Source organism: Artemia sp. Qi Xiang Cuo, chromosome 9 (assembly GCF_049724085.1).
Source record: "Artemia sp. Qi Xiang Cuo chromosome 9, ASM4972408v1, whole genome shotgun sequence".
NCBI classification, from domain to species: Eukaryota; Metazoa; Arthropoda; class Branchiopoda; order Anostraca; family Artemiidae; genus Artemia; species Artemia sp. Qi Xiang Cuo.
Genome location: NC_142802.1, coordinates 42,378,315 through 42,401,093, shown reverse-complemented (window position 1 = coordinate 42,401,093; position 22,779 = coordinate 42,378,315). Strand labels below are relative to the sequence as shown.

General features: G+C 35.4%; 1 protein-coding gene across 1 annotated transcript in view; it reads right to left on the bottom strand.

The window, feature by feature from the left end:
- Nucleotides 1–22,779, bottom strand: part of LOC148948668 (uncharacterized) — a 62,948-nt gene that overhangs the window by 11,825 nt on the left and 28,344 nt on the right. Inside the window, exons 6-10 of the mRNA XM_089094582.1 lie at nt 20,463–20,567; nt 16,054–16,354; nt 9,931–10,231; nt 6,086–6,255; nt 1,569–1,777 (exon numbers count right to left, since the gene is read on the bottom strand). Coding sequence (XP_088950708.1) covers nt 1,569–1,777; nt 6,086–6,255; nt 9,931–10,231; nt 16,054–16,354; nt 20,463–20,567 — 1,086 coding nt within the window. The remainder of the gene's footprint in view (nt 1–1,568; nt 1,778–6,085; nt 6,256–9,930; nt 10,232–16,053; nt 16,355–20,462; nt 20,568–22,779) is intronic.

Sequence of the window (22,779 nt, the reverse complement as noted above, 5' to 3'; positions counted from 1 at the left end):
AGAAGATGAAACTGAAAATTTTGTCAAAATCCTTTTCGGTGTAGATGAAGCTGTGACAATTTTTCTGTCTATCATATATTATAGCTTCACTGATGAGATACTGCCTTATTTCTTCTGTCTAAATCCGAGAAAAATCTGAAATGGCTATTTTCCGACCAGGTTTGGTAATTTTCCCTATAAGCTAGACATAGGTTCGCGTTGACCTCTAGTGTCACCTTTTCTTCTATTTCAGAACGATGATAAGCATTTTCTTCTCTCTCTGTTCTTCGTGTTCGCTCGATCCCTCTCTGTCTTAAAGTTGGTCAAAATAAAATGATATGGAAAAAAACGCTGGAAATGACCTAATCAACTATATTTTTTAACTAGATAAAGCTGAGAAGCGAAAGGTCTGGCATCTTACTGTGGCTCGTCCTTTGTAAATAATGACCAGTATTTAGACTAGACTTGAATTGTAAGACAACTAAATTATAATCCTTCAAGCATAAAGCCAATAAAATAAGAAAGAAGAAACAATTTCTTTCCCTGTTGGTAATTCAATCTATATTTGGATTCTATGATAAACCAAATGTTTTTTCTAAGCTTGAATGACAAAATGGCAAACAAACGGAACGTTGTTGTCAGAAACCAATGAATTTATGATTCTTCAAGCATAGAGTGAATAAAATAAGAATGAGGAAACAATCCACATGTTTTTACAAACCTTGACCAACTAATTTTTGCTAGTCAAGATTTGCATTTCCGTGCATAAGCAAGATATTGTGGTAAATAAAATTGTAAACAACAAATCAGACGAGAGAAAACACATCACAGTCCTCTGTAATTAGCTCTATCTCAATTTGAACATAATGCTGACCTAACGCGAAATTTTACAGAAACTCAACCGAGGCTACTATCAAAATTCCTGGGTCACAGATTGTAATTTAGTTCCCGTATTATGTAGTTAAAACTAGTATAAGTGTTCATCTCTAGGTTGGCAACAAAAACGAATGAAGACTAAATGCAACTCTAAGGGTGCCTAGCTTAGCCAATAGTTGAGAAAGCAAGAGAAATTAATATGTCACCTCCTTTCCATCATAAAAATGAATACAAGACCAAAAAATATATCTATTACCAGTTTAAAATACAAAGCGATGTTTAAAGCAATGAAGCATCCCACGTAACAGAACAAGACTCTAATAGCGAAGCAGAATTTGTCTCTGTGATTGATCTGAAGGACCCCCCCTTCCCCTTCTATTAGACAAATTCAGACTAATGCCCTATGGTATTATTGTCCCCTGCTACTTAAAGGTCAAGAGTTTATCAACTAATCCTTGTTTAGAAGCATGTTTCCCTCAATGTACCATATTGTATTTAGACATATTTTGAATAAATACTTCATTTGTTCTTTTTTTCCCATTTTTTCTAATCTTTTCTTTCGTTTTTTCCTGACCACTTACTAGCTAGCCATTTGATGCTTCAATCTTTTATCATTTTTTTTTCTCGTCGTGGATAGATTTTATATTTTTAATACCAAATAACACTTAATTGATAGTGTGGCAATTGTTAAAACAAATGTAAGAGAAGTTTACCTTTCCTTTCTGAAGGATATCGTTGTGATTCATACGTTCTTCCATCGCGATGATCATCATATGGCCGTCTGTCACTGGAAGGTCTTCTATCATCGTACATCCTCTTTTCCTCGTAGTTACCACAGCTTTCATAGCGATCATCATTATAGCGCGATCGACCTCTTTCGTCGTTTCCACCTCTATAGTCTCGACGCTCGAAGCTGTTTCGGCTGAAAAAGGAGATGTAACATATCTTTGATGAAAATTTAGCCAATTTTTAAACATCACACGAGACAGCTACAAACTGTGCGGTCAGGGATTAATAATTTATATCAGTAGAGCATTGTATTGGTATCTTAATTCTAAACATAATTACCGACTGAATTCCATCAATAAATGTCCATAGCTACACCCGAAGTAATTAAGCCATTCACATACCGAATGAATTGAGACCCGTCCATGTTCGAAGTTTTTTAGATTTTAGAGCTGAAGACACCTGAGTAACTTCCAGAATTTTTATCTATGTTACAAAGGAATCTCTCGAAAATAAGTAGATTATATAATACCCCTCCCCCCCCCCATCGATTTAGGAAGTAGGGCATTAGTTTCAAACAAAAAAATTAAGAAATTGGCCAGATAGGAAAAGGGCAGCTAAAAGAGAGAAAAACCGTCTAGCGTTTGAAACGCGTTATTAACACTGGTTAAAAACAAAAGCCAGCGTTTAATCGTTTCTAAAACAAAAACTGGCGTTTTAAAAACTGAAAAGCCACAAAAGTACGTTTGTGATCACCAGTACTATTACTGTAGACTGTAGACAGAGGTCAGCTACTGCTTATTAGACGGATAATAAAAATGCATTCAAGAATCAGGAACAATTGCACATATTACTAGTTACACGATTGGTTCCAGCGGCACTCTCAGCCCCATCTCAATGGCATATTTTATTGGGTTTGGAGAGCAAAAAAAAAAACACAGGCGACAAGACAGGTATTTTATTATGATATTTTTTAATACAAAAAAAAAGAGCCCTCCACCCTCGCTCCCAAAAGAAGTATATGTTTTGATATATTACCTTCGACGCCCTTTTTCCGTCCATATCGCGATCGACATGTGTATACCCTATGTTTGACAAAATTAGTGATCAGACGATTAATTAGAATTCAAAAAATTTAACTATCTAAGAATTAGAATTGAAAACATTTCTTTGATTACAACAATGATTCCATCGTTGTGAATGAGCAAACTAAAGAAGACTAAAACTTTAAGAAGTTTTATTGTTAAAGTAAAAGAAAGTTGAATCTCCGGCGATCGTCTATTATGCAAATATACCTTGTGCTTGGGCTCTTGGTGAACCTCAAATTAAAAATACAATTAATTACTTATTATTTATCAATCAAACGTACCCAGTTCAAATTAACATGATTTTATGCATTTGCAGCCTTTTCAATTTCTAGTTTGGACAATGGAGAGCTCAGAAAAACCTGGATATTTTGTGAGATAACATTTCTCTGTATATGTGCCTGTATACTCCCATATAAAAACAAGGAAGATGAAAAATCAAATGGTCTCCACATTAAGGGTCGAATCTTTAAGGTGACGTATGCTGAAATATTTCGAGAACTTATATTCTTATAGAAACTTTAACCCTGTTTCTCCACATGCTGTTTTAGTGGGAACTGCCCTTCCACAAACTATATACAAAAGGCTAACTTGATTTATCAATAGTACTACAAGCCTCGCCAATTACCATTTTTTCTCACATTTAATCTGCTGTCACTAGTCATTGTATTCTCAACCTCAGCGGCTATAAATTTGGTCACCGTCCATTACTTTAAGTTTTGGAGTGTCTTGATACACTAAATTTTTAAATGAAGTTTAACTTGTGACTTCATCGGGTTCACATTTTTTGAGTTCCTTATTCCCTCCTGCTTCTCAATCTATGGTCCTTTCCTCAAACTTTCTCTCCTTCAAAATTTATTCCCCTTTCTCTCTCCTCTCTTACTATAAACATTCCTAGGACAGCTCTAAATGGCGATTTTTTCCTGACTTACATTTTTTTTTTTCAAAGCGTGTTTTGAATTTTCGGTGAATATGAGCTAGAATTCGTTCTTTACAAGGTTACTGTGAACGCCACGACAATGATTATTTTAGTTGATGGAATGAATAGTGTGTATACTTCCGCAGTCAATTGATTGAAGAGAAGACTGTTAATTTATTCATTTTTTTTTTTCAAAGCGGTTTAGCTTGGGAGCTTTATAGCTGATGGAAATGGAAACTGAAACTGTGACCGAGTTTGAAAGGCAAATGCATAATTCGGGAGCATACTCGTATTAGCTTGTAATTTATGAATATTGTTTTTCATAATGCAGCAATAGGGAAAACAGCATGGAACTAGCAGAAAACAACCGAGGTTCTCAGAATAGAAGCAACTTTAATTCTACCGATTAACAACTAATCTTTGAAAGGTTAGTATAATATTAAAGGGGATAAGGGGTTATACACACGCCTCTGCTCTCTTCTACCCCCCCCCCCCCCTAAATGTTAATAAAAATTCTATAAAAAATATAGCGCGCCCAATTTAGCTAATAATTGGAATGAAGAAGAAATTTGGCATCCTTTCATTTTTACTAGTGAGTAAAAAAGTAAAGATTTTAATTCGAAATTTTTCTTCAGTAGGAATTAAAAAAGAAGAAAAAAAAGAGAGTAAAAACACTGGTCAAATATTGTTTTGAAGCATGTGTGCTCCAAAAAGCGGATGAAGATTTGCTAGATGTTTTCCAGAGAAATTGCCTACAGATTGATCTGGGTACCCGGTAGACTGACCGTATCTCAAACAGTAGACTCAATCCCGCTTTCTAGGGCTATAATGAAAGAAAGGTTAAGATGGCTAGGACACGTTCCGCAGATGGAGTATGACAGATCGCCGAAGATTGTCCTTCTCGGCCAACCGTCTAGGGCAGGGCTTCCTAAACTTTTTTCATTCACCACCCCATTTATGATTGTAAGTTTCCTGGCGACCCCATATAAATATAGTTGAAGGACAAATAAATATTTTTTGAAGATTCATTTATTAAGTAACAATATACATATACACAAGAAAATTAGCATTTTTTGCAATAACATAAATCAAAGAGAATTCTGACCGTCTTAGTTCAATCGAATATATTCGAACACAGTCGTTGGGTGGTAAATGTTAAATAAAAATGAAAGAAAAACTTTAGTGAGGTGAATGTGCCTGTTTTTATTGCATAACAAATGAAATCTTGGTTGAATGTTTGAAACTGCTGGACTTAAGACCTTCAACATTTTTAGCGATCAACGATATTGGGGTTTGATATGTGTTAAAGATTAGAAAGTAACTTCGCATAAATATGTGCTGTTGAATGGCGGAAGACCATATAGTGTCATATCTGCGATTGTGGAAAATTCAGTTCTAGTTCTGATCCAGAATTCAGTCAAGGGCTTTTTTGGAAATTGTAGTTTTAAGTTTGAATCACTCGAAAGCTCAGCAAATTCCTCTTCAGCTTTAAGTGGCATGTAATCAATCTCAGTTAAAGCAATACAAAGCGGAATATGAATACAATCAATACAAGGCAGTGAGTAAAAGTTATATGGTCATAATGAGTAGCTTGAAAAATGATTTAAAACCAATGTTTTTGCCCCTCATCGCTCTTGCACAACCTGTGCATATTCCACAGCAATTTTCTATTTTAGACCTGGCGTCTTTAAAAATTCATCAACTTTACAATATGTCTTTTCCTGTAGTATGTTGTATATATTTGACTTTAATATTTAAATATTTAACTTTAAAATCTCTTGCAACCCCATGATTTTGCTACGCGACCCCAAATGGGGTTACAACCCATAGTTTAGGAAGGAGAGGTTTTGAATAGATTGGGATGGAGGAGTGTCGGTGGCTGTGTTGGTCTCAAGCGGCTTGGTGCTGCGGTGAGCTATTATTAGTAGTAGTAGTATTCCGTAGGTTTCGCGTATGAATAGCAGACTCAAAAGTCTTATTTAATGCATTCAAAATGGCTGAAAAACTGCATATAGAGCTCCTTGTTTGAATTTCTCCAAAATTAGTACGTAACAAGGTGTGCGCATGAAAAGTGCAACAATCTTAGCCAAAGTCAAAATATTAAAGAATTCCAGTGCATAGTCAAACGCATTTATCTCCTGGGGAGGGAGTTCAAAGGGCTTTTTCTAGATATAAGGGAGGGGGATCACACATTGAAAAACAAGGGCAGATTTGTCCATAATTGGTAAGAGGACGAAACGATCACCAATATTTGGAGAAGAAAATTCCAAGGTTCAAACTTAATTCTGTTCAAATTTTTATTTGTTTATTGTTTCTATTTTTTCATCAATCAAATAATTGTGAAATTTTTCAGAGTTTAAAAATAAGTGCAGACAAAACAACAGAGTAAAAGCTGTCAATTCTAATACATTTAACTGTTTAAAGTGTATGTGGACCCTCTATAGTCAATACAGTACGAAATAAGTGATCTGTAATTCAAATTGATTCTTAATGTACGTACCCATTATAGCTTCTCGGCTCATCTCGTCGATCATCTCTCTCCCTACTCTTGTCGTAGTTTGTTTGAGACCGATCCCGTTTAGGATAGTAGTAGTCTGGATTTTGGCGACTTCTGTCATCTGAAGGGCTTAGTTCCCTGTCGTCAGCGGGATACCGCTCTTCTCTCGATTCCTAAGTTATTTAGAAAATCATCAGTGTTTGACACAAACTCAAAAGAAAGCTTATTCTTTTTAAAGCAACTAAATAATAGAAATCAGCATATTGTCTGAGATAGGGATCTATGTTCACCTAGGAAATGCACATAATACACAATTCTAGTAGCTTTTTCCTCGGTGGATTTCAAAAGTGCAATGATACTATTTCAGTTACAAACAAGTTTGTGGAACGACTTTTAAATTTTTTGTTCCTGAATTTTGAACACTTTCATATTAAAACATAGCTATATGTAATCATATAACTATATATGATTATATTATATATATATATATATAATTAGAAGTAATTTTTCCGTAATGAAACTGCCTAAGCTGATTTAAAGTTATGTACGAAGAGGAACTGGAAAGTTTTGACAGGTGGCACCACTGTTCAAGAAGAATAGATTTAATTGCCCGTTAGCACGAAAGTGACGGCTTGGTTTGACATAGACACGTGCTGACACAAGCACCTAGGTATTTTTGTTCAATACAGCGTGGTAAGCTGTTGAAGGCGGTCGTGCAAATGCTTCTCGGCAAATTGTTAACTGTTTAAATGAAGGAAACGCTGGAAGGTCGTGTTTGACTGAAATTTTGCTTTCGAACTTAGGAATCTGCTTCGCAGACTCAGGTACTCACAAGTCCAACGTAGTGTTTTATTAAGAAAATCTTTAAAAAGTAATGAAGCACGTTTCAAAATATATTCCGTCGGAACACTACGGTTACTAGAAGCAGGAATCGAGGAATGAGAACCTAAGCGAATTGTATCAGCTACCGAACGGTCACATGTCCTGCCAAAATTGAGAGCCTCATTCTCTTCAGGGCTGAATCCTAGTCCAATCTGTTCATGTTTATCATTTAAAATATCAAACTTATCACCACTTAAAGCAACTATCCGGCGAAGTTTCAATATATCTAGATAATTAAGAAAGACAAATCTTCATCTCTGTAAATAAAACACAATCAAATCTACTCCTTTGAGAATAAAACTCATTCCATATTTTTTCTAAACCTCCTTCACGCTGTTATTAAGGAGGGAAAGATATCTTGTTTTATCGCTGACACTTTCATACATGTATAGAAATCTGGGACAAAAGATGAACATTACGAGCAGACACCCTAACAACTTCACGAAGCTTACTGTACATATCCTTTCATATATAACGTGGACAATTAAACGGGAGTAATCCCAAATTAAACAGGAGTAAACTAAATAATACAAGGACAATTAAGTCTAATGACTAAAACCAACAAAACAGCATTTAGCCAAATAGAAACGTACTAAAAAAGCTCAAAATTTGCCAAAATACATACAACAATAGTAGAGTAAAAAAAGATGGTGCTCATTTATTTAAGATGTTCACTATAATGTCATAATAATATTTATTTATAAACCCATTTACATCGAGAGATAAATAATGGAGTAAACACTTTATAATAAAAAAAAAAAAACAAAAAACGAAAATCAGCAATAACATTAGATAATAACATGAATCAACAATAAGATTAATAAAAGAAACGTATCAAACCGTGTTGAGATCAAAAGATCAAGTCTACAAGGTTCCCCACTTAAAAGGAGCTGGCACTTTAGCAGATAACCCTATATAGGATCAAATACCCCTAACCACTAATACTTTTTTCTTTTTAAAAAAATGTAAATAAAATAATAATTAGAAGTCAAAAATCTTGAAGTTTAAAGTGCAAATAGTAGAAGTTTTATTCATATCAATAAAAAATCGCTTTGACGCTTAGACAATAATTATATTTTAGCAGATAACCCTATATAGGATCAAAGACCCCTAAGCACTAATACCTTTTTCTTTTTTAAAAAATGTAAATAAAATAATAATTAAAAGTAAAAAATCTTGAAGTTTAAAGTGCAAATAGTAGAAGTTTTATTCATATTAATAAAAAATCCCTTTGACGCTTAGACAATAATTATATCTGTGCATTTTAAATTCTTGATGACATTTCCAGTGCAGCCTCTTCTAGCAACATGACAGTTAATGAGAATACCTAGTTCGTACTGTTCATTTCCTGAAGTTTTTCATCTTTTCCGTATCCCTATATCCCCACTCACACTACTGAGACTAGAAAAATTGTTGATATTACCTAATCATCTTAACTTAAGCAGGAAATCCACGTTGATCCACGTTACAAATGTAGGGTACTTTATCCCTTTACCTACTTCAGCTTCTTCCGATATTCTGATACCCTCCGAATTCAGACCTTCCGTATTTATTAGAATATGCGTGTCCTGCCTGGGATTATGGTCTAATTAAGGGAAATAAACATAAAATCGAAGCAATTCACAATAGAACTCTAGAAAGATCAAAAAGACCATATAATCCTTCCAACTTAAAATAAACGAAAAGGTATGAGAAGTTAAAAACCGTCCATTACTTCTAATGTTAACGTTTGACCCGATTTTCAGTTATTTTTCCCTCCCCCCCCCCCCTTTAGCTTCATACACCCTCGTATTTTTAGTTTGACATTTCCAGTGCAATTTGATGACGATTCTTGGTGACATTTACAGTGCAGCCTCTTGTAGTAACATCACAGTTAATGAGAGGACCCAGTTCGCACTGTTCATTTCCTGAAGTTTTTCATCTTTTTAGTATCCCTATGCCCCCACTCAGACTAGAAAAATTGCTGATATTACCTAGTCATCTAAAGTTAAGCAGGAAATTCACGTTGATCCACGATACAAATGTAGGATACTTCATCCCTTTAACTACTTCATATTCTTCAGATATTCTGATACTCTCCGTATTCAGACTTTTAGTCTTTATTAGAATATGCGAGTCCTGCCTGGGATTATGGTCTAATTAAGGGAATTAAACATAAAATTGAAGCAATTCACAATAGGGATCTTAAGATTACTTTAAAGGCACAAAATGACTTACGCTCGTCGTTTAAAGAAAACATTCAAGTTTATCTTTTATTCAGGTAAACGTCATTCAGGTTACCCTGAATGAGGGGGGCAAGACCTTTTGCATTAGCTTTAGTCGAAAGGCAATAGTCGTTTCAGGACCCCAGGGACTGCTCCTTCCCCGCCAAAACTTAATCTTGAGTTACCTCCAAAGGCAGAAATGTCAAAAAGACATTATAATCCCTCTAATATACTGAAAACGAAAAGGTACGATGAGTTTTATATCGGCCATTCTTCTAATTTTAACATTTGACCCGATTTTCAATTTTTCCCCCCCCCCCCTAGTCCCATACACTTTTATTCTTAGTTTGATTTTTTATCTTTTGACAATTATTATATTTTAAGTTTTAGCGCTTTGTTAGATGCTTTTAATATATTTACTACATTGAGCAGGTTTTTTTTTTACATCTGGTTATTTAATTTTTGACTGACCTATTAAGCTTACTAAATTTATTTACCGTAGTTTGTTTTAATTATAATTTTTCTGACCAGCGTTCCTTGGTGTTCCTGACATTTCTTTACTTTTTAAACCTTTTTTTTCTACGACAAATGTAAGTTTGGCAATACCTGCTAGTGAAAACTATTTTCAAAATAAAACTTTGTCGTACCTTATGCATCGATCACGAACATACTAACTTAAATTATAATAAATAAATAAAAAAAAAACTTCTGCAATGAACAAGGGATCAAAATACACCCTTGAATAATTCTGAATTTACTTACCTGACTAAATGAAGGCTTTTTTGCCCAGGCATTAACTCGCGGGGTCTCTAAGACTTCTCTTACTGGAGAGACTTCTCTTACTGGCTCTCTTCTTACGTAAGAGACTTCTCTTACTGGCTCTCTTCTTGATGGACTATGGTTTCTGCTTGACTCACGATACTCTCGGGGATCTTCATATGTCCTGAGTTCATCGCGAGAACTACTTCGGTAAGATCGGTGGTTTTCATCACGTGATTTGCTTCTATATGATCCTTGACCACTTCTTGGGCGATCATAGCCGTTACTTTGGCTGGGTCTAGAACTACATTACATATAAATTAAATTAAGGTGATTAGGTGATAAGGTGATTAGGTGAAAATTAAGGTGATAAGGTAAGCAGTCCGTATGGGAAATTCTGTCAAGCTCCTTAAAATGTATAAAAAACATGTTATTTGGGCCTCGACCAACATTTTCCGAAAGCAAAGGCCTATCCAGCCCGAATTATCATCTACATTTGAAAAAAAAAAAAGAAAAAAAAAAGATGTAACTAAAAAATAGCCAATTTCAGCCAGTGGATAAAAAGAAGCGAAAATATAAAAAACAGATATTATATTTCAGCAAGGACCTCGGGGCTCCCCATAGTAAAATTTTTCAAGTTAACTGTAACAAAGCAAAATAAAGCAGTATTTCTTCTCCTTTGTTACAGTTCACTTCAAAGGGTAAGTATTTTTTAAGTACTGAGGACGGCTTGGCGGAGACCCTTGCTGAAATATCTGCTTTTGTCTTTCCGTTTCTTTTTGTCCACTGGCAGGGAGCCCCCCTCGTTTACTTGGTTATTTTTTAATAATATTTTCTCTTTTTTAGTCAAACGTCAATATAGCCAGTGTGCTCTTAGAACGTATTTAGGATCATCTAACCCCTATCCAAACCTTTAGGACATGGATATGTGCGCGTAGGAGGTGCTAAATAACTGAAGATAGCACGTTTGTTAATGAATCTTAAATTTGAAAAACTTCAGATAATACAAACCCTAATGTAAAGGTAGCCTGGGTTTCCAAAAGCAAAAAATACATAAAAACATGCAAAACACTGCATATATGGGGTTAAAGACGCCCATTTAAAATATAACAATGCTTTAGACTTTTTAACTGAAAAATTACATTTTTTTCGCCTTTCGTGTTTGCGGCAATAGCTGCAAACTAGTAAAGGACGAACCACTGCCCACAGTAACCAAACGTGTAAAAGAAAACAGACGTGAGAAAAAAAGTGAGAAAAGACTGCCATTTCTCGCTTATTCAGGATTGGTAACTATTATCTAAATTAGTCTTGATAGTGAAATGTTATTTTGAAAACATTTTTGAGATAATTGCGAAAAATGAGCGTGAAACCCCCAAAAATGGCGTCGGATCAAAACAAAAAACATACATTAGATTAGACTTGGCCGAAAACCCTGTACAGGAAACCTAGAGATCCCTGTAAACGATACAGAAATTCAATTTTTTGCATAGGTGGCACTGAAGTATCCTCTTTTTTCGTTTTTTTTGCTTTCTCCGTCGCTAGCAGGGCACTGGAACCTCATTGAGGTGTTTAAGGGCAAGTTTTAAAAGAAATTGCTACATGTACTCGATGTTGTAATTAACAAAACACAATATTTAAAACAAAATCCATTTTTCGACAAAATCGCATCTTCATATACAAGATGATGAATGAGATCATAATCGTAGTTTACAACCATAAATGACGTTATCGTAAAACTATATGACGACGTCAGTTTCAAGCAGTAGTTTTGACGTCAGTGATGAAAGCTACCAAGAAAAAGTTAAGAGATCTGCGAGGCTGCACCAAATATACTTTAAAGGGTGTCTTTGGCAACAGTGATGACAATGTAGTTCCTTCTCTACTAGTTCCTGCTAAGAAAAAGCTGAAGCCCTTTTCCTGTGTGTAACACGTGTTTTTTTCTACATTCAAAGAACTAACTGAAGTGTCAAAAAGACTCGATGGTGACAGTCGAAGCGTTATTTATAGCCAAGGACATGTTAAAGTTTCTACTGTTGGAAAAACAATTACCAAGGTATTTGGTTGGAGCCCGGACAAGGTGGCTGTAATCAGGGATGAATATTCAACAACACATTGCAATTGTTGCGAGCAGATAAAGATGAAAACTCTGGAAAAATCTCTAAGATCCCATTCAAATAGGAAAGGTTTCGATGTAATGTTAGTCACAATTTTGGCAAAGGTCCAGCGGACCATACCAAAAGCAGACAGAGAACAGCTGAATGATTACACTGGATGAAAAGCCATGGAAATATCCAATCTATTAAATTAAATAACCTTCAAGTATATATTACACTAGAATGCAGTTTTTAAAAAGCTTTGAATTGTTGAATGGAAGGTCTAACAATAGCAGAGACATCTGTTTTTTCTACGGCGTTGGCGTCAACACATTGTAAAACGTTGGTCTATAGAAAAGGTGTAGACTTAATTAAAAAAATACTAAAAACAATAAAAGAGATGTCTGTATACCCCATTACTCTTTTTTGTTTAGAAAAATGTAGCGAATACCTTACTCAATCAGTTCCTGATTATTTCACGTATGCTGAGCTATCCAATCTAATTGCTTCATCTATCTCCTGGGAACATGGAAGAAGATTCGTCAAAAGTAAAAACTTTTGACGATGACAATCCCTGTTCTTATAATAGAATTTCAAGTTGATAAGCAGGGCTGGATTTAAAGCTCTGACACTTCTAGGGCCAAAATGCTTTTACCGCTTCATTTTTGCGAAATTTCGGGGAAATCCCCAAAAATTCTGAGATAGTGGAAGTACTGAACAGAACGCAACTGATGAGCCAATATTAATGAAAGACAAAAACAATACCGAACTCTCAGCTGCCATTCTTGGGAGACATCAGACAGTTTATAAGTGGCCACGGAATTCCTTCATTGTTTTAAAATTATTTTTCTGTGAAAAGGCAGCACGGCGGCGGAGTGCATCTGGCATTTTGACGATAAATCACATCATTCCGGTTTTGCTAAGAAAAAAAATCACTGTGATAATTTATTGTGCCTTCTGGCATTGTGCGTTCCTAGGCCCGGGCCTAGTAGGCCTATTAGTAAATCCGGGCCTGTTTATAAGAACTTGAAGTTAAAGGTGAGGATTCCTATCTTAATATTATTACTACATAAATATATGACAAATTCATCGAATACATAAATATTGACTAAAATTTGTAAACAATAAATTCATAAATATTAGCTAAATCATAAATATCACATATGAATTATATAATTTTAAGACGACGTAACCAAAAGCCGTATGATTACAATAAAGAAATACAATTTTCTTTTTGGCACATTTAGGGCGAAAAGGGAAATTTTGACATTAATTAAACAACGAACGAACCGACAAGACAGCACACTCGCTTGGAGACAAATTCACCTGAAAGCATGACGAACGTGAGCATCATCAAGCGAATATTTATTAAAAATAAAGCGAGGGTAACCATAATTCCCTAATAAAAGGATACATCATTACCACGATAATCTAATCGATGGGATGTCCGGCAGTGTTATGAGCGAAAATAGGCACACTCAGTCATTGCAGTGTTGTACAGAACATCATGATCAGCAATGGAACTTACAAAAATATCGAGAAGGATACTAAGTTTAATGGGACAAGTAGTTAACTCGCAAGGGTCTTAATGTATATAGATCTAATATGTCGACCAAAAAAGAAGAGCATCAAGACATGGCTAATTGTAGAAAGAGAAAAGCCAAGACAGATAGTCAAAGTAATTGAGAGGCAAATGTTTAAATGGCTGCGGCACGGGTAAAGTGGCGGCAGTAAAAAACCGTTACAAAAAGGGAGAAACAACCACAGTAAAATTTCGTAAGTAACTCGAACATAAACAATCGAAATCTCCAGCTACATTTGCCTTGGTTTATGAACTGCTAGTAGTATATCTATAGTCGAGACTTCAATTCAATCAGGTCACCAGGTATAATTTCAAAATTCAACACAACGAACCTTCAGCAAAATTAAACACACGTAAAACGCTCACAACATAAGTCCTTGTCTATAAGCAAGCATCCAGTTAACAACCGATTTACCAGTTTCTTGCACAGAAATTAAAGTAAATTTACTTGTAACTTGGTTTCATAAGGTTTCAATCACGCGTCAACCCAAAATCAATCCAATCTTTTATCCCTTAATTTTATGACTATCTACCTTAGTTCTGCCCTAGGAATCCCAACTGGATGGATGATAGACTTATCTATCAACAAATGAAATGACATCATTCTTATACAATCCTAGAAATTGCTTATCCCCGATTTGCCATTCAATTACTCTTACTATCTACCTTGGCTTTTTCTACAATTAGCCATGACTTGATGCCTACTGCAAAATTGAAATAAGAGTATTCTGCGAACAAGTGATGTAGTCTATGGTGGAATACCATGCCAATGAATTGACACCTGACCAACAAGTCCCCTGGACTTGAAGGCAAACGGTAAAACCTATAGTTTTCCAAGTGTTTGGTTAAATGGCACGGGTGAACGGCGGGAGTAAGTATGACTCTCTTATTGGATAAATACTTTTGTTTTAGCTTTTAGAAAGGCACACCTGCCTAGAGTCTCAGGCAGGTTGACCAAGAATTTAAAATAGATATAAAACCGTTAGATTCCCTGGAATGAGAGGCAAACAAGGCACGCCCGCCTATGGTCTTAGGAAGATTTACAAAGAATTTAGAATTGACACAGGACCGTTAATTTGCTTGAAATAACAGGCAAACAATCGTTTAAAGCCTAATAGTGAGTGCCCCAACTACCTAAAGTGTCAGGCAGGCAAGTGACCCAATTTATAAACTCAGACATTTGCACTAACAAAAACTTAATTCAGTATTAGTCGGACCAAACAAGTTACCGGAAATTGCCAAGGAAATAAGCGTCCAAAACGTGAAAGGGCCTGTCTGCCTAGAGTATTAGGCGAATGAACCCAGTTAACCGAGGAAACGACGAAGAAATACCCAGTCGGTAAAATATATCCAAAACAAATAACACAAATCCGTGTTGGTCGAAATCTAAATAAAACAGCAACGTTCTTTGCTTAGTTTGAGTATTTTCCTGAACAAAACAAGACTATTCCTCCACATAACTAGAAAATGAACTATTTGATTAAACAGAACAGATATGTGATTATCTACAACAACTAGAGGATATATATGAGTACACAGCTTAAATCACGATGGCAGTATTGCTAAAAGAATAATAGCTAAAATAATAATTATTCGGGGTTTCTACTCTTTGATCATGAGTCTGACCAAGAAGTGAAGAAGGGACATTAACAATCATATGCGTTTGCATATACTTTGGTAACAGTCTGCGTTATAAATCGATGCGAAACAACTTTTCAAATCAGCGTTTGTAGGAGTAACTTGAGGTGCATTTTGAACGCATTCAATTATCGTCGCAGAGAAAACGGTTCACATTGACTAGAAAAGTATATTTCGAGAACTTTACCATTTATTTAAAGCAGATTATGAGCCACCCTTTCTCGGATATTTAGGAAAAATATCACAAGAAGAGAAAAGCATCCCGTTCGATAAAAGAAATAACTCTCCATGACTAATAGCACATTCATTTATATTTGAGCGCCTTTTCGGCGAGAAATTTATAGAGCAAGATTTTTGTCTTGCAATTGGCATTAATTTCTCCCAGGGTAATACATTCTTAATCTCAGGGATATGCAACTTTTTAACAATGTTTTTTTTTCTACAATGCCAAGCACAAAGATATATCTAACTTTTAGTGAATGTATCTTTTTACTCTTCTACAAAATGCAACGCAGTCAATCGACCTTAATTCGGAATACAAAAGCAATTTCGTAATAATAAACCTGTAATTAATTATAAAACAAGACGTAGATAATTCAAGTGCAGTAGATATATTCATTAAAATACTCCGATCCGAAATTGCTTTATATATGCATTTTAACCTTTGTTTGTTAGTGTCACCATCCACCGTAGGAGCTACTACCGTGAATGTATTTCAACAACTTTTTTTCTCTTATAAAGAAAGTATCATAATTCTGGTTCAGTTAATAATACCCAATCATTAATTTTTTTTTAGATTGTATAGAAATAAACCTTTCCACATCTCCTCGTTCCTTTCTCAGTTTTTCCTCAATTTCCATTTCTCTGGTCAATGTGTCCACAGGACGGGCCCCACCAAATATATCCACTTTTGGCTTCGGTTTCTCTTCCACTGGCGGAGATATTGTTGTACTTTTCAATTTCTCTTCAATTTGCAATTCTCTTTTCAAAGTATCTACAGGTTTTGCACCACCGAAAATCGACGAGGTTGCTGCAGTTGGTGTTTCGGATAGTTCTTTTTCAACAGGCTTTGTCCTAGGGGCCAATTGAAGCCTTGGCCTTTCCTTGACAACTTCTAAAGAAAAACGAAATATTAAAACAGAGCTGGCTGAAAACAACAAAAAATAAAGATACTCATATGCAAGCGAAAAGCATGCCTGTCCACAGGGGGGGGGAATCCTTTTTATCTTGAATTTATATAAAATAATATAAAATTTGTATTAAGAATACACAAATTGTAAAAAAAGGAATAATTTATAAATTCCTACACCAGTAATGTTAACAAGAAACTCACTGCCTGTCTCAGAGGAAATAACAGGGCCTTATCGTTTAATTTAACTAGAGGGACAATGTTATTTTATGTTGCTCACTTCAAAGTATTTTAATTAGAATTAACTCTAAAACGGTTTTTTCTTTGACATATACGCAAAATAATTTTTTAACCAGATGTTCAAAAGATAATGGCGCCGTACGTATAACAAAATGTCCCAGCTTCTATTATTTTACTTTTAGTCTATTTTACAGATAAACATTTGTAGTACATTACACCTACACGAGAAGGAACAAAAAAAAGGAAGAAAGAAGATATGCAATTAACTGAAAAAAAAAATACACAGAGAAAAAAATATGCCCCGAAGGGTTAATGCTTTTGACCATGAAAAGCCCCTAATGAATAAATGTTTTTAGACAGCCATGCTAAAAACTTGTATATCCATTAACGTTTCCTCTTTAACAGACTATTGATTGGAACAAAATTGTTCAGTTTTCCCTCTTCTAGAATAACCTCTAAGGGAATACTAACTCCATGATACAAGCCGTTTAGAAGCTAAACTGGCAGACAATGAATCGAGAAAAAACAAACAGAAAATGTGCTTTTAGCTTTTTTTTTCTTCAACTCACCGACTTTTTTGTTTGTGACATAAATTTGTTCAAATTGTGAGTTATTTTTTAACCCCTTTCGAATGTTCAACTACTTACAAATTTCATCAGTATACGCACTTCAGATGACAGCACAATAATAGAGCATCTATAGAAACTTTTCATGCTTTAATCAAGTAAAATTAATATAAACAGCAACATCGCATCAAGATCTTATCATGCAATGATTGCAACACAGCCGAGAGGGCATAGTAGTTAGAAATATAAAGTGTATTAATAAATACAATGTTTGCCCAAGAAAAAATACAATTTCATGATAATAGAATCGGAAGATTAAAAAGTGGAATTTTTCTTTTTCTTGAGAATCTATAAATATAAAAAACAATGAAGGGCGCAAAACGGGTTCGAATTCACTATGACCGGCATTTACCCCCCCCCCCCCGTGGAAAATAATGCTTTCCAAATTTGAGAATTTTATTTTTTTTATTTTTTTTATTTTTTTTTATTTCCGCAGGGGGAAGGAGTTTTGGTACTTGTGCATTACGCGTCACTCACTCAAGTTTACGCTGTGTAAAATTCGAGAAATTACCAGTTTTTTCGTTACTTTAAACATAAATTTGGGCTATAGATTTTTTGGGGGGAGGGGGGTAAAGTATAGCGGGTCTGCATGCAAAATGTGTTTGGTATAAGTATTCTGCATATTAGATAGATAGATAGAGAAGTGTATTTACGAAGTGTATATACGGTCATGAACATAAAAAATAACATAAATGAAAGGCACAAATAACATAAAACTTTGATCGGCAATCATCATAAAACACTACATTAACCTAATAGTAGTACTTAACACTTGGAAAATCGGCCATTGAAAAAAAAACACTTAAATGAAGCATTACATTTACTTTATACTGGGACTTTTTTTTTTTTTTTTTTTTTTTTTTTTTTTTTTTTTTTTTTTTAGTTAACAAAATTTCCATATAACTCACTATTCTTCTGTAATTTTCTAGTGGCCATATATCTAGAAAGAATTATTTTCTGACTTCAAACTGTCCAAATACTTTACTCTCCCGGTAAATATCCCCCCCCCCGTGGAAAAATAGCTTTCCAAATTTGAGAATTTTATTAATTTCTGTAAGGGAAAGGAGTTTTGGTACTTGTGTATAATGGGCAACTCACTCAAGTTTACGCTGTGTAAAACTCGAGAACAAACCAGTTTCTTCGTTAGTTCTTTTCAGCTTAGCGCCAGACAAGACAAAGACAAGTGACAGAATATATGGGAAATACATAATTTGGGCTATATATTTGCACATTAGGGGGGGGAGGTAAAGTATTTGGACAGTTTGAAGTCAGAAAACAATTCTTTCTAGGTATGGCCATTAAAAAATTACAGAAGAATAGCGAGGAAATTTTTTTAACTAACCAACTAACTAACTAAAAAGTCAATCAATCAATGATTGACTTTTTTTTCTTTCTCTTTTTTTTCAGTTAACAAAATTTCCAGATACCTCGCTATTCTTCTGTAATTTTTTAATGGCCATACCTAGAAAGAAATTAAAATTGATGTTTCATTTAAGTGTTTTTTCTAATTTTTAAGTGTTTTTTTTTGTTTTTTTCAATGACCGTTTTTCCAAGTATTAAGTAGGCCTACTACTATTAGGTTAATGTAGTGTTTCATTTAAGTGTTTTATGATGATCGGTGATCAAAGTTTATGTTATTTGTGCCTTTCATTTATGTTATTTTACAATGTTCATGGCCGTATATTTGGCTTTAAAATACACTTCTCTATCTATCTATCTAATATGCAGAATACTTGTACCAAACACATTTTGCATGCAGACCCGCTAGGCCCCCCCCCCCCAATATGCAAATCTGTAGTCCAAATTTATTTCTAAAGTAACGAAGAAACTAACGAAAAAACTGGCGAGTTCTCGATTTTTACACAGCATAAACGTGAGTGAGTGACGCACAATACACAAGCACCAAAATTCCTTGCCCCTACGGAAAAAAATAAAAATAAAACTCAAATAAAATTCTCAAATTTGGAAAGCCTTATTTTCCACGGGGGAGGGGGGTATTTTCCACGTAGGGTATTTTCAAGGGGGGGGGGGTAATTGCCGGGGGTAAACGCCTAGAACCCGAATTCACATAGCTTGATTTTTTAACTCACCAAATTTTTCCATTTATACATTTGTAACTCGTATCCAATTTGATATCTACCTTATGTAAAGCCCAACTAGTTTTGCTCCCCTCGTTTTCAATTATACTCATAGATTCTCAAAAAAAAAAAAAAAAAAAAAAAAAAAAAAAAAAAAAAAAAAAACACTTTTTAGTCTATTCTGAAAAACTGTCAAATTTTTGTTTCATATCTTCATTATGAACTTCAATTTTAATATGCAAATCATCTGAGGCAAAATGTATTCAAAATCGCCTGTGCTCACTTAAACGAATGACGTTAAAGAGAATGACAGAAATGGATGTTAAAGAGAATGGAGTTAAGGAGAATGACAAAATATCAGCAAGTATATTTTTGCAAGGGCTTGACCAGATGAGCGGGATATGTCAATCAATGCCTTATCTCTCAAAGCTTTTGGGAGGAATTCATGCACAACATATATTTTCATGCCTAATCCTCATGTTTGAATTGATTTCAAGAACTACAATCTTACAATATCATGAATATCGCTTCTTAAAATTTTTCTAATGCATTTTGTGAGGGAAAAGCAGTTTTGCTTCACGCTGCATTTCTACTATAAAGCATATAGTATGTCTGTCTGTCCGACAACCTGACCCCTTTACAGAGGAACCGGAGCCCAAGAGAGAAGGAGGAGACAAACAAACTTCGGCCGAGCAGGCTTTATGTAAGCCATGTATTTGGCTAGTATATGAATAAACGAATAATGTTGATTTACATTGTTGGGAAAATATTTTGTTTGCTACATATTCCAAAGTAATATTTGAAAATCAAAGGGGAACTCTGGTGTAAAATGGATCACAATATTGGTTATAACAGATTCCCTGACCTTTCTTACCTTTATTAAAAATTCCTTGACGTCAAACGTTTTTAATTTTTGTTTTCTTTTTTAATTGCTTTCGACAAACAGTTCTGAACATTAAATATTGCCACAAATACGGGCAAGGGCAGCTCATATCTTAAGACAAAAAGAAAAAATATATACCCACCTGTGCATCTGCAACTAAAATTCCGATCTTTAGCTTAGAAAATATAAATATGACCTTTTTTAATAAAACCAACGTAATTACTATATCTTTGGGCTGAAAAATCAAAATACAAAATAGGACAAACCTGGTTCACGTTCTCTACGTTCAATGCTACCTCCTCCAAAATTTCGGCGTCCTCCGAAACCTTTATCTTCAAACTTCCCATAGCCTCGGTCACGATCACGATGATCTAAAACAATAATGATAAGAAACCAGAATCACAATGCAAACATCTAAAAAGTACAACAGAAATAACTCGCCATGAATGGACCCTATCAATCACGCTGCCTAAGTAAAGAACGATGTTGGCACAACGTATTTTTTTTCCATACCAGGGCACTTTGTATCGAAGGAGTCGTCGTAGAAACTTCGAAAAGGGCTCATTAAGTTGGAAATTGGAGTGGCTAGTGCCCTTTTTAATAGTCGAAAGTGATTGGAGGGAAACTAGCGGGCCCCCCCCCGAGCCCATCATTACCCCAAACACATCCAATCAAAATTTTCAGATAGCCATTTTGTTCAGCGTGGTTGATTTCCAGACAGAAAATATGTTTTTGAGGAGGACACTCCCCCACAACCCCCAGGGCAAGGGTTTTAAGTTATGCCCTAGGGGCATATAAGAACAATGTTGGAACAATGTATTATTTATTATTTTTTCCCATACCAGGGCACTTCGTATCGAAGGATTCGTCGTAGAAACTTCGAAAAGGGCTCATTCGATTGGACATTAGAGTGGCTAGTGCCCTTTTTAATAGTCGAAAGTGATTGAAGGGCAACTAGCACCAACCCCCCCCCCCCCCGAGCCCATCATTACCCCAAACACATCCAATCAAAATTTTAAGATAGCCATTTTGTTCAGCGTGGTTGATATCCAGACAGAAAATATGTTTTTGAGGAGGACACTCCTCCACAACCCTCAGGGCAAGGGTTTTAAGTTATGCCCTGGGGGCATATAAGAACGATGTTGGTACAATGTATTATTTATTATTTTTTTTACTTTAGAGCAGGGCACTTCATATCGAAGAAGTTGTCGTAGAAACTTCGAAAAGGGTTCATTCAATTAGAAATTGGAGTTGCTTGTGCCCTTTTTAATAGTCGAAAGTTATTGGAAGGCAACTAACACCCCTTCCACGCCCACCATTTCCCGAAACACATCCAGTCAAAATTTTGAGATAGCCATTTTTTTCAGCGTAATTGATTTCCAAATAGAAATTAGGTTTTTGAGGAGTGCACTCCCCCACAGCCTTCAGGGCAAGGTTTGTAAGTTATGCCCTGGGGGCATATATGGTTTTTATAGAAGGCGTTGTCGTAGAAAAGAAGGCTCATTCGAAAATTCAAAGGACTAGTCCCTTTTTAATAGTCGAAAGTGATTGGAGGGCAACTAACCCCCCTATCACGCCCACCTTTTTTCCCAAGATATCCAATAAAAACTTTGACATATCCATTTTATTCAACGTAGTTTCAAGTTCTGGAAATTAGGTCTTTGAGGATGAGAACCCCCCCCCCCCCATAGCCCTCAGGGCAAGGGCTGTAAGTTATGCCCTGGGGCATATAAGGTTTTTATAGAACGCGTTGTCGTAGAAACTTCAAAAAGGGCTCGTTCGACTGCAAAACTCAAAGGGCTACTGCACTTTTTAATAGTCGAAAGTGATTGGAGGGCAACTAACCCCCACTCTCACGCCCACCATTTCCCCAAACACATCTATTCAATATTTTAAGATAGCCATTTTGTTCAACGTAGTTGAAAGTTTTGGAAATTAAGTCTTTGAGAATGACAACCTCCCCCCCCCCCCACAGCCCTCAGGGCAAGGGTTGTAAGTTATGGCCTTGGGGCATATAAGGTGTTTATAGAACGCGTTGTCGTAGAAACTTCAAAAGGGCTCATACAACTGGAAATTGAAAAGGCTAGTACCTTTTTTAATAGTTGAAAGTGATGGGATAGCGACTAACGCCCCTCTCACGCCCACCATTTTCCCAAACACATCCAATCAAAATTTTGAGATATCCATTTTGTTTCACGCAGTTAAATTATACCTTTGAGCAGGACACTCCCCCTACACTCTTCAGGGCAAGGGTTATAAGCTATTATTGAAATCTTTGTCGTAGAAACTTGAAAAAGAGCTCTTTCGATTGGAAATTCAAAGGGCTAGTGTCCTTTTTAATAGTCGACAGTGTTTTCAGGGCAACTAACCCCCCTCTCACGCCCACCTTTTCCCCAAGCACATCCAATCAAAATTTTTAGAAAGCCATTTTATTCAACGTAGTTGAATGTTTTGGAAATTAGGTCTTGAAGGATGACCCCCCCCCCCCCACAGGGCAAGGGTTGTGAGTTATACCATAGCGGCATGTAAGGTTTTTATAGAAAGCGAAGTTGTAAAAACTTCAAAAAGGGCTCATTCAATTAG